This window comes from Trichosurus vulpecula, chromosome 7 (assembly GCF_011100635.1).
Source record: "Trichosurus vulpecula isolate mTriVul1 chromosome 7, mTriVul1.pri, whole genome shotgun sequence".
NCBI lineage: Eukaryota > Metazoa > Chordata > Mammalia > Diprotodontia > Phalangeridae > Trichosurus > Trichosurus vulpecula.
Window position 1 is genome coordinate 10,911,431 of NC_050579.1, and position 16,647 is coordinate 10,928,077.

A 16,647-nucleotide genomic window follows, 5' to 3' on the forward strand; every position below is an offset into this window, starting at 1 on the left:
AACTCAGGTCTTCCTGAGACCAGACCCGGAGCTAGATCCCCTGGGCCACCTAGCTGCCCCTCCAGACTCCATAGACCTCTATGAAGCACCTACTATGTGCCAGGCACAGTGAAGGAACACCAATGACAATCCCCGCCCCCAAAGAGCTCCGGGTCTAAAGCGGAAACAACGAGCAGACAACTCCGGATCAACAAGATGCCGGCAGGATGGGGGGCGGGGCGGGAAGGGCTTCCGAGGGTCCCAGGCAGAGCCTGTCACTGGGCAGAGCCCGCCCTCCAGGCGCTCAATTAAGGCTTGTAGCAGTCATTCATTCGGAGGCCGTCGGTGAAGCCCCAGGACCCGAGGACAAGCCCTGCCTTGGGCATTTAGTCCCTTCTGCCAGTCACCTCACTTCTCTGGGCATCCCCGGGGTGACATGGCAAGGCGCTCCCTCCCCACCGAGCTCCCGGAGCGGGGCACGAACCCCTCCTCCCTCCCCCCCACCCTGCGGTGCAGGTGTGCCTCCCCCTCCCCAGCCCATGGCGGGAGGGGGCACCCCTTCTCCACTCCCCCTCACAGCCCACGGTGGCGCGGGCATCCCTTTCCTCCCCACGCCCCATGGGCTCCCGGGGGCAGGGCCCGGCACACAGTAGATTCCCTCCGCTCCCGCACAGACCCGAGACCTCCCCCACCCCGCCCAGGGAATCGAGGCGGGAGCCAGGTTCCCCAGGGCCCGGGCCATGCGGGGGTTGGGGACGGGGTTAGCGCTGGGGACCTGCCTCACCATGCTCCCGCTAGCCGCCCGCCCCGCCCCGCTGCCCCCTGGGCATTGTAGTCCGCCGGCGCTCGGCGCGCACGCGTGGTCGGGAGCCCAGGACTTCGAGTCCCAGAAGGACGCGCGCTTCGTCGCTCCCCGCCCCCCTCCCCGCGCTCCCCCTTACTCCGCCCCCGCCCCCCCCCCCCCCCATATGGACTTGTAGCCGAGCCTGCCTAGGCAGACGCAGTCCGGGCCAGCCCACTGTCCGCAGTCCGATCCGGTCCAGTCCGCTGTCTGTAGCCGGTTCGCTGCTCTCGCCGCTGCTGTCTCTCCCTCTGCCCGGGCCGGTGCCGGTGCCTGTGTCACCGCCGGGACCGCCCCCCGCCCGGCACAAGATCCCAGGACTTTGGTGCTGCGGGAGCGTGACTCAGGTACGGGGGTCCTCCTCCCACCCCTGCTTTGCCTAGGGTTCGCGATGGGGGGAGGGAGGAGGGGACGGTGCACCCGGGGTCCGCGCACGTGTGTGCCGGCCTGCAGTGCCGCGCGAGGAGCCCGCAGCGTTCCGAACCCCCGGCTCCAGACCTGGGTCAGGGCCAAGTGGGGGTGGAGGAGAAGATGGGTTAGAGGGAGGCAGGGGGCCCTCCTGGCACCGCGGCCGTGCACGCGGGTGTGCCACGTGGGGCGCTCAGAGGAGGCCCCACATCGGGCAGAGGTCGGGGTCAGTCCGACCCCCGCCGCATTTTAGGGAGAGGGAAACTAAGGCGAGGGGAGGCCCCTTGCCCGTAGACATGCGGATTGAACCCTGGTTTCCCGGGCTCCTCACAGGGCTGGGTTCACACATCAGGTCACTGGGGTCCCTTTCCTTCCCGGGCTGCCCCCTATGCCTCAGTGTCCCCCGGAAGTCTTTGGGGAGGACCCATGCCGGGGTCGTCCCGGTGTGATCCCTCTATTCCTACGGTGAGAGGGAGTTTCCGAAAAACCTTGACCAAGGTTCCTCCCACGAGGGCGTGAGGTGGAGGCGCAGCTCAGGCCGGAGAGCGGTTTGGGGGGGCTCCTAGTGACCCCTCCATGCCCTCCCCTTCGCCTCTGTATGGCGCTGGGAGGGAGGAGGGGCGGTGACTGAGTAACAGACCCTCCGATCCAGGGGATTTGGAGGAGCCCCCTCCCTCCTCCGGGGGTCCCAGCCCGACCTAGGGTCTGCAGAGTCCTGGATGAGACGCCCGTGAAAACGAGTCACTCTTTGCAAGAAGTGTGTGAGTCTGAGTGCGTGTCTTTGAGTGTGTATGAGTGTGACCGCCCCGGGCTGGAAGCCCTGGGGTGGGGGGGGGGGCGCCCAGCCTCTTCCTCGGCCCTTCCCCGAGTGGCCAAGCCTCTGCCCCAGTTAGACTGGATATAAGGTCACCCCCAGCTGCACCTACACGTGTACACCCATGTACTCACACCCATGTACTCACACCCCCTCGAGCGGGCTCTCTCTCTCTCTCTCTCTCTCTCTCTCTCTCTCTCTCTAGCACTTCCCTTTCCCGGGGGTGGGGGGGGTGGGGGGGTGTAGTCCTGCTGTGTCTGGCCGTTTAACCAAAGCCAGGCCTGGCTCCCCCCACCTCCGATGGTCTCCACCCCTTCTCCCAGCCCTCTCCCACCGGGGTGCTGGGCGATGGCCCGTGGGGCGCATCTAAGACACTCTGCCTGCTCCTGCCACTTATCCACTTGGGGCCTCGGTTTCCTAATCTGTAAAATCAAGGGGGCCGGAGGAGGTGCTCCCCGAAGTACCGTCTGGCTCCACATTGAAAGAGATGGTCCTGGCTATGTGACTGTGGGCCTCCCTGCCTGCTCTGGGCTTTTATTTTACAGCCTGTGAAATGGGAGGGTAGAGCTAGGCTGTCCCAGCTTACCATCAGTCTAAAAGGTATCCCATGAGTGTGTGTGTGTGTGTGCACATGTGTTGCATAGGTGTGTCTGTACACACACCCAGCCCTCAGTGGACCTCCAGTGGGGTCTCTCCACTGCACGGGCTTTCCTCTGGGGACCTGTCCCAGTGCCTGCCCTCAGGGGGGTTTCACTCTCTTTATGTTGGTCCCTCAGTTCAGCGGTCAGGGTATGGTGTCCCCCTGTGGCTGATCAGTCCAGCCAGACCTTGGAAGGCTTCACCACGGGAAGGGCAGAGAGAGCCCAGCCCACAAAGTTCCTGGTGGAGGTTGGAGGAGCAATGCTATGGCCTGGGGCAATCTTGGAAGTTTGGTATTAGTCCTCCCAGGCCCAGCTCCTCTGGACACACACCAGCCCCTGGAGGGCATCCCTCAGACAACATCTCCTGCTGGTTGTGTCCCAGAGGAGGCAGCTTGGCCTAGAGGGGAGGGAGCTGGCCTGGGTGTGGGCAGCTCTGACCTCAGGCCTACCCCCGGATGAGGGACCCTGACCCCCTTAGACTAGGTGCTCTTGCTTTGTCTCCCTGGTGCTTGGCCCAGCCGTGCCCTTGATCCGCGATCTCTCAGGGTGGCAGGGTGGCTCGTGCCCTGGCGTGCAGTCTGCTTGTTTGGGATCGAGGCCTGGCCCAGGAATATCCCAGCATTAACCAGAGCAGGGAGCAGCAGCTCCCAAGGGGGAGTGTCCCCAAGGGGGCACTAGGGCCGCCCTTCCCCCTCCCTAGTTCCCCATGCCTCAGTTCCTTCATCTGTCCTGTGGGATGATGGCAGTGATGCTCGAGGCCACAGGGAGCAGCAGGAGAGGATGGCAGGAGACAAGGTGCCCTGCTGGGCCTTTGCTGAGGACCAGCCCTGGGGGCTTTCAGCCTTGAGCTGCCCAGAGGCAGGGGCCATTTCAGCCTAAGCCTTTTCTCTTTCCAGAATCTACAGACCCTGGTGCACCCCCCTCCAGCCTTCCTCCCTGCAGCTCTGTTCTGCCTGGGGCCCTTCCTGCAGTGGGCACACAGTCCATTCACTGCCAGCCCCGGGCACCTCTCAGGCAGGACCCCTCCTCCCATTGTGCCAGTGAAGCCCATAGGATGCCTTCCTTCTCAGGATCAGGTTTTTCAATGAATGAACTAAGATAAGCAGGATTGCAAAGAAAACCAGTCACATGGAAACACATTTAGTAAGCTGTCTTTCCCATTCAAGTGTGAGGCCCCAAGATGGACAGACAGAAGCTTCCTGGAGTGATTTAGGGAGGCCTCACTGTTCCTGGCTCCTGGCCCCTGGGGAGGAGATAGGGCACCATCCCACCTCTGTCGCCAGGGGCCGGGGGGGAGGGGGGGGGCTGCCACACAAATAGAAGCTAGCTGCAGGGGCTCCTGGGCTGATGGGGAGGAAAAACAGGAAATGATGAATGGGGGGGGGAGGGGGAGAGACACTGAAGTGGTGGGGCTTCCTGGGAGGCGGGGCAGGGTCAGAGCTAAGGAGGGAGAGTGTTCCCATGGGCACAGCTGATGCAAAGGCAGGAGGTAGGAAATATAGTTCTAAGGGTGAGGGAAAGAGAAGACCAGTCTGGGCTTTGTAAACTTTAAAGTGCTGAAAGGAGGGAGGGAGGGAGGGAGGGAAGGAAGGGAGGAATGAAGGAAGGAGAGAGGGGCATATATTAAGTAATTCGTAGACACTAAGCACTTGTGATACAAATAGAGGAGCCAGGCAGTCTCTGCCCTCACCCCCAGAGTGGCCGCAGGGTCATTGAGGGGCAGCATCAGAGCACATGGGGCAGCCTCTTCTTTACTCTCATTCCACCGATAAAGCCGGCAGAAAGTTAGAGCCCAGTCTACCCCACCCCAGCTCCAGGGTCTCCCCGTTGTTTTCTCCCCCCCCCCAAAAAAAGAAGGATGGTGTGGGATTGGAGCCAGGGCCCCGGGCTTGATTGCTGCCCCTACTGATGTGCTGAGGACTCTATAAATATTGTCTCACTCGATCCTTTGATCCCACAACCCTATCATTATCTCCATCTTGCACTTAGGGAAACTGAGGCAGGCAGTGATGGAGTAACTTACCCAAGGTCACACAGTTAGGGAGTGTCTGAGGCTGGATTTGAACTCAGAGCATTCTGACTCCAGGGCCAGTGTGCCTGACCGTTCCTTACTTGTGCCCACAGTGGAAGCTTTGACCTAAAGCAGGAATCCCCGCAGAGCCTCCAGCTTAGCCAGGTGGCTGGGGCTCACAGCGCAGCTGTATGCCCTCTCTGTTCATGCAGTCCCCAGTGTTGTGGAAGGAGGCAGATGGTCCTCTGGGCTTTTTGGTGGCCTCCCCTTGCCCTGCACTTGTCAGGACCCCCGAGGCCAGACTGGGAGGCCCCACCTGGTGCCTGGTACCTTTCAAGCCCTACACATCTTCCCCCTCCCCCCTTTCCTTCCTCCTCCTCTCCTCTCCTTTCTCCTTCCTCTCCTCCTCCCACCTTTCTTTCCTCCTCTCCCCTTTCCTCCTCCTCTCCCTCCCTCTCTTCCTCCCCTTACTCCTCCTCCTCGGGAGCCTAGGCTGGGGGTGGGAGAGCTGCCCCCACATGTTACAGATGAGGGGAAGGAGACCCTAACGGGGCAGGGCAAGGCAGGGCCTAGTCTCATGCTCAGAGATGGGACTTGTCTACATTCCAGCTCTGTGCTGGCCCCTCGTTTAGTAGGGCCCCACACACAGTAGGTGCCTACCAGACTCTGGGTTGTCCATTTCATAGGCAGGTTATTGGCATTTAAACCAAGGGCCTCAGTCCCCTGCTGAGTGTTTCAGAGGCTGGCCTACCTTCTACCCCACTAGCCTGGGAGGCCTGGCCAGGCCACAGCTGTCCTCACAGCCCCGCCCCCCTCAGGGCACACTGCCAGTCACCTCTGCCCTGGCAGCTCCCTGGGGCTGGGACTGGGGAGCTCAAGTCCTAAGACCTCTGACCCACACACTTCTAAGTGGGGGATTGGAAGGAGGCAGGAGGCCCACAAGAAGGCCAGGGAGCAGGGGCTAGAGTCTTTGGGCCTAGCATGGCCATGGATGGGGGCTGAGGGAGGACTCCTGCTTTTGTTAGTCTGTGGTCAGGAAGCTTGTTTGTCTTCTTGAAGTCAAGCAGAAGGACCTGGAATCAGCCCCAGGGGGCTTGGCCGCCAGCACAGTGGGAGCCCTGGGAACAGCAAGGCCCCCACATCGGCTGCCTTGGGGCCTTGGTGTGGTTCTGGAAGTGCAGTCTTTCGGGAGAAAGGGCTCTAGTCCTTGAGGTCCCAGAGCTTAAAGGCTAACCCTGACCCTCCTTCCTAAAGGCTGTCTCGGGGTACAGTGTCTGAGGGCAAGTTGGACTGTCGTCCCGGGTGCCTCAGTTTCCCCACCTGAAGAAGGAGATGGTTGGTTAGATGGTGTCAGGGGGTGTCTAGTGGGCTCAGATCATTGTCTTCCTCTGGCCACCCCGTTCACTGGCTACTCTATGCCTGGATCTCACCAGCATTGGATCTTAGGTGTTGGAGTGGGCACTGAGTCCTGGCTCTGACCCCCACCCCTGAGCTCAGCTCTGGCCTCAGCCTGGTCCCAGCCATGGGGGAGGATCTGGAGGTGAGTCAATCGTGGGCACCCAGCCAGGGGGTCAGGTTACTGCTGGGGAGAGGCTCAGCCCTGAGCTCTGGGCTTGCCCCTCTGCCTTCATTCTGTCCGTGGTCCTTCCCTCCCCTTCCCATGATAAACTCTGTCTGACCTCCCCCAAACCCCTCTCCGAGGGCTAATCTCTGGGCAGGCCCCTGGGGACTTGGGAAGGGACAAAGATCCCTTTGCTCTGCCTGTCCCTGGGGGGAAAGCCTGAGGCTTCAGCTAGATTGTGGCTGCCTAGAACTCCTAGTCCATACCTAGCACAAGGTAGGTGGGGCATTGGGGGGAGGGGGGGGCAGGCCCGAGGAAGAGGAGGCTGGGGCCTCCTGCCATTGTCTGCCTGTCTTGGGAAGATTGGGGTTCACATTGTGTCTGGGCACCCCCTCACTTCAGTTTCTGCCTCTGTAAAGTGGGGATGATAATAGCCCCTCCCTCCCTCCCTCCCTTACAGGATCCCATATAGGAATTCCGGCTGATCCACCACTGCAGCCTGAGAGGCCCAGGAGACTACAATCCTCCTGAAAGCAGGGCCTTTGCATCCCTGGCACCTGGCCCAGCCCATGGTGCCTCTTGAATGAACGAATGAGGAAGGGAGGCCAGACTTGGGAGGTCAGCACCCCCAGGTCTCCTAATTGGGTCACCCAAGGAGCTGGCCCTGGTCTGGGTCTGCATAGAATGTGACACAGACCTCCAGTGTGCTCCTTGCTCCGCAGATGTGGAGAAGGAGGGAGCAACCATGTGGGAAAGTGGGAAGAACATAGATTGAAAGGCCAAGGATCTGGGTTTGAAACATGCCTACATCACATGCTTCTTGTGTGGCTGGGGAAAAGTCCTGTCCCCTCGAGCCTCATCTTTTTTCCATGGCCTCTGAGGTCCCTCAGTCTCTGATCCTGGGAACCAAGGCAGGCTCTGGGCAGGGGAATAAAGACCAGGCAGCACTGGAAGTCAGAGCTGAATCAAGAGAGCTCATGGGGAGGACAGGGCAGGCCGTTCTGTGTACTGAGCACCGGCACCTTCAGCAAAGAGGGTCCTGATCAGAGAAGAAAGAGGAAGGACAGGAGAGGGGGCTGGATGAGCCAAGGGAAGCAGACTTCTGGGGAGTCCTCAGTCCTTGCAGCCTCTGTGCTTCCAGGGTAATGGTGATGGAGGGGCAGGAAAGGAGGCAGGAATTCTGAGACAGAAGTGAGGAGGAAGAGTGCTGCAGGCATAGGGCACTGTCTGGGCAAAGACATGGAGGGAGGAGATGATGGAAGGCCCAGTTTGGAGAGCATTGATTAGAGCATGTACAGATATCCATCCAAGGAGCATCAAAAGCCCAGGGCCCAGATGGAGCCTGGGCAAATGGAGCCCCAGAAAGACATGGAGAAGACAGACATGACTGCTTCAGAGGGCAGTGCCCATTTTTAGCACCTGCTTGTCAAGAAAACAGCAAAGCCCCCAGGGAGTGTTCACATCGGGCCACTCCTGAGGCTGCAGGGCCGACTGTGGCCCCACCTGGGCCTCCAACCAGCCTCAGGCTGTGGGAACAACCATGCTGCAGCCTCCAATGGGCCTTGGGATGCAGGACCAAGAATGGCATGACCCTGGGCCTCTAGCTGCACCTAGCACTCTTGGGGCTTTCAGTGGGGAAAGGGACACTCCTCCTCCCTGTTCCTCTCCCTTCACATCAGACTGAGCGGCCTTCAGAAAGCATGCCCAAAGCATGCCCAGACAGTGCAGTCAAGACCAGACACCAGGGTGAGTTGTTTCTGGGCGCACGAGCCCAGCGTCACCCTCCTGCCTCATCCAGTATATCCAATGAGGAAAGAAGGTGTTTGGGGCCCTCAGGGGGTGGCCCCTCTGTGGCCCCCAGGCTGGGAGCCTGGCCCCTCTGGGAGAGCTTCAACCAGGCCATGTGGCCGGGGCATCAGGGCTCTGGGGTCAGGAGGGCCTTCAAGGCTACCTGGTCCAAGCCAGTCATCTTGCGAAGGAAGAAGCCTGGCACAAGAGTCCCACGGTGTCAGCCACCACAAGATGCCCTGCCAGTGACCCTGGGCCCCAGGGTAGGTCCTTGGCTCAGCTTCATTGGGAGCAGCCAGAACTCATTGAATCCTGGAGAACTGAGTCATGCCAGCTCTACGCATAAGAGACGATCGATCTGTCTCCAGGATGAATCGTGACCAGTCATTTTCACAGGGTGAAATTTCCTGGTGGGTGGATACCCTCCTTAGAGGCAGCTGTCCACCTGATGGAGGTTTCCCATGTGACCCTGGTTCAATCTCGTCACCCCCCTGCGCCTCAGAATCCTCCACTCTAAAGTGAAGGGTCTTCAAGGTTGCTTCCAGCCCCTCCTCTAGAAGCCTGTGAGAGCCCTGGGCAGATGCTCCTTTCTGGCTCCTCTGAGTCGGCTCCTGGCATAGGGCCAGCCGTGCTTACCCATCAGTGGGGGACATGACCCCTGTGGGCACCTCTGGCCCTCGAGTCCTGGGATTCTCTCTCTGTGGGGGACCCAGAGGAACATTTCCAGCATGCCCTCGTAAATGTCCAGTGATTTCCTCTTGTTCCTGAGGAGGTGGGAGGGAGGCAGGGCTTGTTTGGGAGAATTTACAGAGCCTTGTGGTCCCATTGTCGAGCCCTGGAGCATTTATTAAGCACCTGCTGCGTGCCAGGCACTGTGCCAAGTGCTAGGGATACCGAAAGGCAAAGTGGATCCCTGCCCAGTTTGATCAAGGTGTGTGTGTGTGTGTGTGTGTCTGTGTGCGTGTGTCTGCCCCACAGTTGCCTCGCCAACTTGCCAGGGTAGTTGTGAAATGAAGGAGAGGTGCTAGTAATGCCTCAGAGCACACCGTAGCTGCCAGTCGTATTGTTTGTGTTACGCTTCATAAGCTGGGGATCATTTCCTGGGAGACCCAGGCACCTAGGGGCACCTTCCCCTCCCCCTGCTCCCTTCACCTGCGCTGTCGTAGGAACGGTCTGATCTGGTGCCTTCCTCTCTCCCTCCCACCCAGACCCTACGGAGCCCATCTTCTTCGCCTCCTTCAGGCCCCCTACCTCTGCTGAGCCCCAGGAAGAGTTTGGTGGCTGCTGATTGATTTGGCCACATCTTGGAAGGACATGAAAGGTTCTTCCTAGTCAGGTTCACCTTTGTCTGTAAGCCACCAAGTGGCTCGTGACGTGCCAGGGCTGTCCAGGGTGCCAGGAGGGGACTCAGGAAGGCTTCTTGCCTTGCCCCCACCCCCTCCCCCAAGTTGGCTCCATGGGGTGGCATGGCGCCAGGAGTAAGGATCACAAAGTTTGTGGAGGGCAGTAGATTCAGTTCCCCAAGGATGTGTCTTCTGAAGCGCTTGGAGCCTGACCTTGAGGAGCCACAAGGACCTTAGACTGGTGCTTATTTTAAAAAAGGCAGAAGAAGAAGAAGAAGAAGAAGAAATGTGTTTCGCCGGCCCTATGAGGACATGACCATTCCCTCTCATTGACCCTTCTCCTTCCAGCTCCCAGAGCAGGGGAGCGGCTGCAGCGTTGGATGCGGGGCGGGCGCCCACAGTTACTGCTAGGCCCCTCTGGGGGAAGAGATGACCTGCCCCTGCCCTGCCCGCACTGAGCTTCCAAGAAAGCATGGAGTGAATGGAATGAACGAAGGAACCTGGCTCCTGGTCTATGCCCACCATGTGAGCAGATAGCAGGAGGGCCAGCAGCATAGGCCCTGACAGGATGGAAGCAGGAGGGCTGGCCTCAGGAGAGGCCTCAGAGGCAGTGAGGACAGTGTAGCCAGAGGACCAGGTTTCAAATTCTGCCCGTTTCCTCTGTAGAATGAGGGTTAGGTTAGATGGCCTCTGCAGGCCCCTCCAGCTCTGAGCTGCTGAGTTTGGAGATGACCTTAGGACTTGAATCCAGCTCTGCTCCTCTCTATGGCCTCAGTTTCCCTTTTGGAAGTGGATTAGCTAGAGAAGGTCCAGAGGATGCCAAGAAGGCCTGGAGCCCAGCGCCAGTGAGCAGCAGTTGAAGGACCTGGGTGGGTCTGGCCAAATCCTCGGGAGCCCTTGTAGTTGTTATGGCTTCCATGAATGAAGTACACGTCTGTCTAGCCAGTTCAGTGAACCATGAAAAATGGTAAAGGAAAATGGCAGTGGAGATCCCCACCATCCTTGAGACCTTAGTGGACTGCTGGGTTGTGGACACGGCTCCAGACAGAGCCAGGAACAATGGGGGAAGATGTGAAGAAGAGTCACGTGGGAGAGCCGTCCCAGCGTGGGAGACTGAATAAAGGCAGCATGTCCACTGGTCACAAGGTGTTGGGCCAGGTGGCTGTGGGGCTCCTTTGAGCCCTTAGTGATCTTGGAAAGCTATTGCAAGAGAATAGTGGGGAGGACACAGAGGGTTCAGGAGGGAGTGGAGGCCCTCGGAGTCTATGATGCTTTGTGGGTGTTTAGCAGTGAAGGGGAAGTGTTCAGATGACAGCTTGAGGGGGAGCAGGGCCACGAGAAGGGGGTGTGTGTATGGGAGGGGGTGGGGGAGAGACACATGGAGCTGGACCCCCCCCCCAAAGGCAGAGGTGTGCCTCATGCAGGCCTGCTTGTCACTTCTATACAGCACCTACTGTGTTCCAGGCTTCCTTATAAAAGTAAGCGTTTTTATAAACCTGAACTCAATTGAACCTCGTAATAACCCTGAGAGGTAGGTGCTGGTATTACAGTTGAAGAAACTGAGGCGAATAGACTTAACCAGAGTCACACAGCTAATAAGTGTCTGAAGTCAGGTTTGAACTCGGGTCTTCCCAACTCCAGGCCCAGCACTCTGAGGCTCCCTAAGTCCAGACTTTCTTTTTTTTAATAATTCTTTTTATTTTTAATTCTAAATTCTTTCCCTCCTTCACCATTGAGAAGACAAGAAATAAAATGCCCATTAGACACAGTGAAGTCATGCGGAACATACTTCCTTGTTAGGAGAATACAGTGAGCTTGGCTGAGGTCTGAGGTGGTCTGGGAGGTGACTCGGGCCTTTAGGCCCAGCCTTCATCCCGGATGGGACTGATGTGTTACAATGCTGCACTTGCTGGCTACATTGTTCTGCTTCTGTTTTGTCCCCACTTTTGTTTCCAAGATTCCAAGCTGCCTGGGCCGCCCAGTTTTGCCCCCTGAGGCTCAGGCAAACAGATTACTTAAGTTTCTGTTTTTAATCTAAACGTGTCTGGTGTTTTCCTGCCCCAGGGTCTTTGCTCATGTTGGTCACCAGTCCTTTCAAGTCTAGCCCCAAGGTCACCTCCCCCATGAAGTCTTCCTTGGTGCCCCCCCCCCAACTTCACAGAATGTTTTTCTCAGGCTCCAGTTCACATCTCAGCCTCTAAGCTCCAGTCCCCAATGGCATGCTCTCCTTCCTCCCCTCCCATCCCTCCATTGGCCTTTCTTTGCAGCAGGTGATCAAAGTGGGGGCTGCTTCCAGCCCCTCCACCCACCTCCATGTGGAGGGCTGACTAGAGATGGCGATGGACAGAGCCCGGGACTGACTCTGTCCTTGTTCCTTTTGTTCTGGCCCCCACAGGAAGCCAGCCTGGGATGCCATGGCCCCCACCAAGGCGGACGTGGAGAAGCCGGGGACTCCTGGCCCAGAGAAGTCCTGGAAGTTCCTGGTTTTCTACCTCTGCTTTTATGGCTTCATGGTTCAGATGCGGCCTGGGGAGAGCTTCATCACGCCTTACCTGCTGAGCCAAGAACAGAACTTTACCCAAGAGCAGGCAAGTTCAGGGATATCGTTGAGGCCCCGTCTGCCACTGCCCCAGTGGGATTCTGCCAGGCCTAGCCACTGGTCTGGGACACCCTCAGGCTCCTCCGCATCCCCAGCTGGGCTGTCTCTTCCTTAGCCCCCAGCCTAGAGCTCCACTATGTAAAATCTCGCTCTGGTCCCTCAGGGCTCCCCTTCCTTGTTCTTCCCACATAAAGCCCCAGGTGAGATGGGGCAGAGAGCCTTGGGTTGCGGGCCAGGAGCTGGCTGGCACAACAGCCGGGGTGACCTTGGCCCCCTTATGGCTTCTGGGGTCTCTCAGGCTCTGTCACAATGTAGATCTGTGACCCCAAAAGTATCCTTTGGTCCCAGCTCTGTGGCTGTCTCACAGCTTCTCTTAGTGAGCCTGTGCCACTAAGGGCATTCTGTGAGAAAGTTCCCATGGGCTTTTGGTCAGGAGATCAAGCACCAAATCACATTTGTGGAGATTGCCTTCCAAGCTTCTCTGTATACATCTCTGTCTCTCTCATCCACTCTGTGTGGATCCCCCCACCCCCCACCTCCTGCTGGAAGGGGAGCTCCCTGAGGGCAGGGGCCCTCTTTGGTACTCAGCCTGCTTAGGGGCTGCTTGTGGAGTGTCCGGTAGACTCTGCTTCAGGAGAGGGGGCAGCTGCCCAGAGCCCCTTGTCTGGTATTAATTTGTTATCCAGGAGGGTCAGGCAGAGAACTGGGGGCTGGGAGGAGGGTGTACAGAAATGGCCTCCATTCTTCAGGGGTCAGAGAGAGGTCTGGGGCTCCAGCCCCAGCTCAAGGGTCTAGTTCCTGGATAACCGGGACAAATCACTGTCACTCTCAGGATTCCATGTTCTCCCCCTTCAAGTGGAGAAGCTGGACTAGGGGGCCTCCAAAGAGGCCACTGCCAGCAGATGTCACTCTTCCTCCTTCAGTGGGCCTCAGTTTCTCCCTCTGTCCATTGAGGGGGTTGAATTAGATGGCCACAAAGGTCTCTGCCAGCCCTAGGGCCTGATCCTGTAGCCCTACACACACACACACACACACACACACACACACACACACACACACACACACACACACACACACATCCAGCATCTGGGGCTGCTGTAATAAAGGTCCCCAGTGAGAATTCCCCCGACCTTCAGACTTTGGAACCATCTGCAGCTTTGATTAAATAGCTCAGTGAGACAGAGGCTTGTGCCTACGTGCCTCCACCATGGACAACATGCTTTCTGGGCAAAGGAGGCTGGAAGCTGGCTGCCTCTCCCCTTGGAGTCAGGCTGTTTTCTCTGCTCTCTTCCATGGCCCAGGGGCAGTGAGGGCAGGAATGTTTGTCCTGCTGGGGCCCCACAGGGAACCCAGAGATGAAGTACAGGCACAGGACATTTAATTACAGCCACATACCTCCTTGGCTGCCTAGTCACCCAGCAGGACGGAGCTGGGAAATTTCCTCTTTACTCAGCAAGAAAAGTGAACAGCACCATGTCTTCCGGCCTGCCCCGACATGTTGGTGTTCAGAGCAAATCCACCACAGGGCTCTCAGTTCACTCACTCCCTACTGGCTGCTAAGCTCCCTGTGATTGGAGAAGTGGCAAGAGACTATGGTAGAAACTGGCCCTGATCCTGAGCCTCGGTGCCTGACCAAGAGGCCCTTTCACCCTGACGTCAGCACACAGAAGACCTCCATCGACGGGGAGCTCACCACCTTCTTGTCTATCTGGGGATAGTCTTCCTCATTATCTGAACCTGAATCTGCCTCCTCCCTGATGCTTCCCCCAGAGCTCCCCAGGGGGCCAAGCAGTCCAAACTCGGACCCCCCCCCCTCCAGTCCCATCAGCAGCACCTCCAGGCTCATGGCACGTAGGTCCATCCTCCCTCCCGCTCACAAGTTTCCTTCCACAGTGGTATCCAGCCCCAAACACGCTGCCCATCTCTTCCTGGATGCTATTTCTTTTCACTGTAAGGTCACATTGGAAATTCAGTCCCCTGCACTGGACCAAAGGGGGCTGCCTAATTGAGGAATTCATACCAGGAGGTATGAGGGATGATGCTGCCAGGGAAAGATGCCGAGATAAACCTCTACTGCCTACTCTGTGGCAGCTAGGGGTTACCACCTGCACAGAGCTGAGTCCTGGAGTCAGAGAGTCCTGAGTTCAAATCTAACATCAGACACTTCTGGCGAAAGCCACAGAGTCATTAGAGAAACTAAGGAAGCCAATCAGATTGAAATACAGGCATCTCAGTATTTTCAAAGGCCCAGGTTCAGAGCCTCCATACTGGACGATCAGTGCCTGAGACCCCTCCAGCTCTGGGGCTCTGAAGCTCTGGGAATGGCTCCCACATTCTCCAGGGTGTATTGGATGAAAGACCCTCACCAATTAAAAGTTAATTTATAATAAGGAGCCATCTCAGGGTGGGAACAGAAATAAATTTTATTCCATTCTCAAGAATAGGGCGTCCTCTGCTAGCACAGAACAGAACCAGCGAAGGGGGCAAAGTACAAGGGGCAAAGCACCAATAGTTATACCTAAGGCAAGAGAATTCCCTCCCGCCTCTGACCCTTCTCACCATTGGCTGGGAGGCAGGCTTACAATCTGAGCCCGAAAGCCAGACAAAGAACCGGGAAATCAAGGCACAGAAACTCCAATTCCCATTCCCTTAGTTAATGATTACAACAGAGGTGACATCTATAAATCTAAAGAAGGAGAATAGGATAAAGGGAGGGGGAGACCCTCTCCATTCTCCTACAGTACTTTTACAGTGACCCTATTCTTACTGAGCAAATCTTAAAACCAGAACCAGAAGAAAGAACACAAAGTTTCAGGGTAAACTTTCCCAGAGGCTGAGCCATCAGACTCTTGTGGCCTCAGAATTTTTCCACTTCCCTATTTCTTTATTTTTAAACATTTCTTAGTGTACACACACACACACACACACACACACACACACACACTCCCACCAAGGTGCCTTGGCCTGGCCCTGAGCTCTGGCCACCATCTTGGATGGCACTTCTACACCTGCCTTTTCATTTCCAAAGCTCTTGAGAGTCCCTGCCCTTCCAGGTTGGCTCTGACTTCCCAGAACCAGTACAGGCCCCAGCAATTGGGCCCCAGGCTAGATGTGGGTTCTGCTGTCAGCTGGAGGCCAGGGGAAGGGGGCAGATGGAGAGCCTCACCAGGACTTGGTAAACACTGGCCTCATTGCCTACCTACTCATCTGACTTCTCCCCCTCCTCTTTTGGCCTAGATCACTGTTCTTCTCCCTGGCTGTAGTCCCCACTGCCCCCCCCCCCCCCAAAACCTGCAGTAGCTGCCAACACCTCAAGTGTAGGATCTGTTCCCATCCCCTGCCTGCCCGTCTACTTTTCTCTCTTTCCCCCTCTCCAGCAGAGTTGTTCAGTGGGCACTGAACCCTCTCTCAGCCCATACCTGTCCTGAGTCCTTCTCTCCCAGCCTGGGTGGGGGGAGGGGGGCGGGATCCATCTCGCAGGTGCTGTGGCCTCCTGGCTTCAGTCCCTTCTTCCTCAGCAGACCCTCAGCTCTTATGGCGGGTGACCAAAACCACCTTGAGCACCCACAGCCTGGGTTGGGTGATCTGGGGGCACTTCTTGGCTGCCAGGCCACCTCCACTCTGCCTCTCCAGGGGACAGCAGTCTCCCTGGTATTGCTTGGGTCAAGCCCAAGGGACTCGGCCTCACAGAGAGTAAGGGGTTTTACAGTGGAGGTGCCCATGTGACCTCAGCAGTCATCTGCTAAGGGGTTCAAACCCCCTAGAAAGAAGGCGAATGGGGGTTTAGTGGGCAAAGACTGGCCTGGCAGCTCAGGAAGCCCTGAGTTCAGCCTCACGTACTTCCTGGCTCTGGGGCCCTGGGCAGGTCACCCCTGGGCCTGTTTCCATATCTGTAAAATAGAAATGGTAGAATTGCTGAACGGATCAAAGGAGATGCGATTGGAAATCACCTCGCAAACGCTGAGAGCTGTGCAAAGGCTGTTGTAGTCATTGTTATCCTGCTCGATTTCCAGCAAACAAAAGTGCCTTCCCTTGTTGGGCAGCTGGAGGTCACCTCTGGCTTCCCCCTACCTTGCCCAGAGGGCCCCTCTGTCAGCCCCGGAGCGGGTACTCTGGGCTTCCCTGGGGCCTCTGACTCCAGTCAGTGGGAAGTGAACTAGGCTCCCCTTGACTGAGCCGGCTCATTCCCTGGCTCATTCCCTGTCCAGCCGTGGGGCCAGTGGGCACCCAGGCCAGGGCAGACTACTTCCTGGGCATTGTCTCCCATAGCAGCCAGCCTAGGCCTCTCCTTCCCCAGCCTGCCCCTCCCTCCAGCTCCCTGTCCAGGTGCCAAGTGTGGCAAAGGTCACTGCCTTGTGTTTCCACTTCCTGTACAGCCCACATGCCCATTCAGCAGCAAGTGGGGCTTCTTTTCCCTGGGCACCTTCCTACTTGCCTCCTTTTGGTCTGAGGGAATGGACATACGCAGAGGACCCTTGGACTCCGGAGATTAACCACAGCCCCTAAGGCCTGCACCAGACAACTCTCCAGAGGTTATCTGTGTGACCTGAGGCAGGGGCTTACTCACTGCCCCAGATGAGGTGAAAAGGGACGGAGGGCCTGCTGAATGTTGGAGGGGCCAGTGGAACGCTGGTCTTCCTTCTGCCCATGTGAGGCCTGTGC

At 57.7% G+C, this 16,647-nt stretch overlaps 1 protein-coding gene across 1 annotated transcript in view; it reads left to right on the forward strand.

Moving 5' to 3' along the window:
• The first annotated feature begins 955 nt into the window (after positions 1 to 955).
• SLC19A1 (solute carrier family 19 member 1) overlaps positions 956 to 16,647 on the forward strand; it is a 29,825-nt gene continuing 14,133 nt past the window's right edge. Inside the window, exons 1-2 of the mRNA XM_036767673.1 lie at positions 956 to 1,167; positions 11,782 to 11,974. Of these exons, the coding sequence (XP_036623568.1) occupies positions 11,801 to 11,974 (174 nt within the window). The 5' untranslated portion in view covers positions 956 to 1,167; positions 11,782 to 11,800. The remainder of the gene's footprint in view (positions 1,168 to 11,781; positions 11,975 to 16,647) is intronic.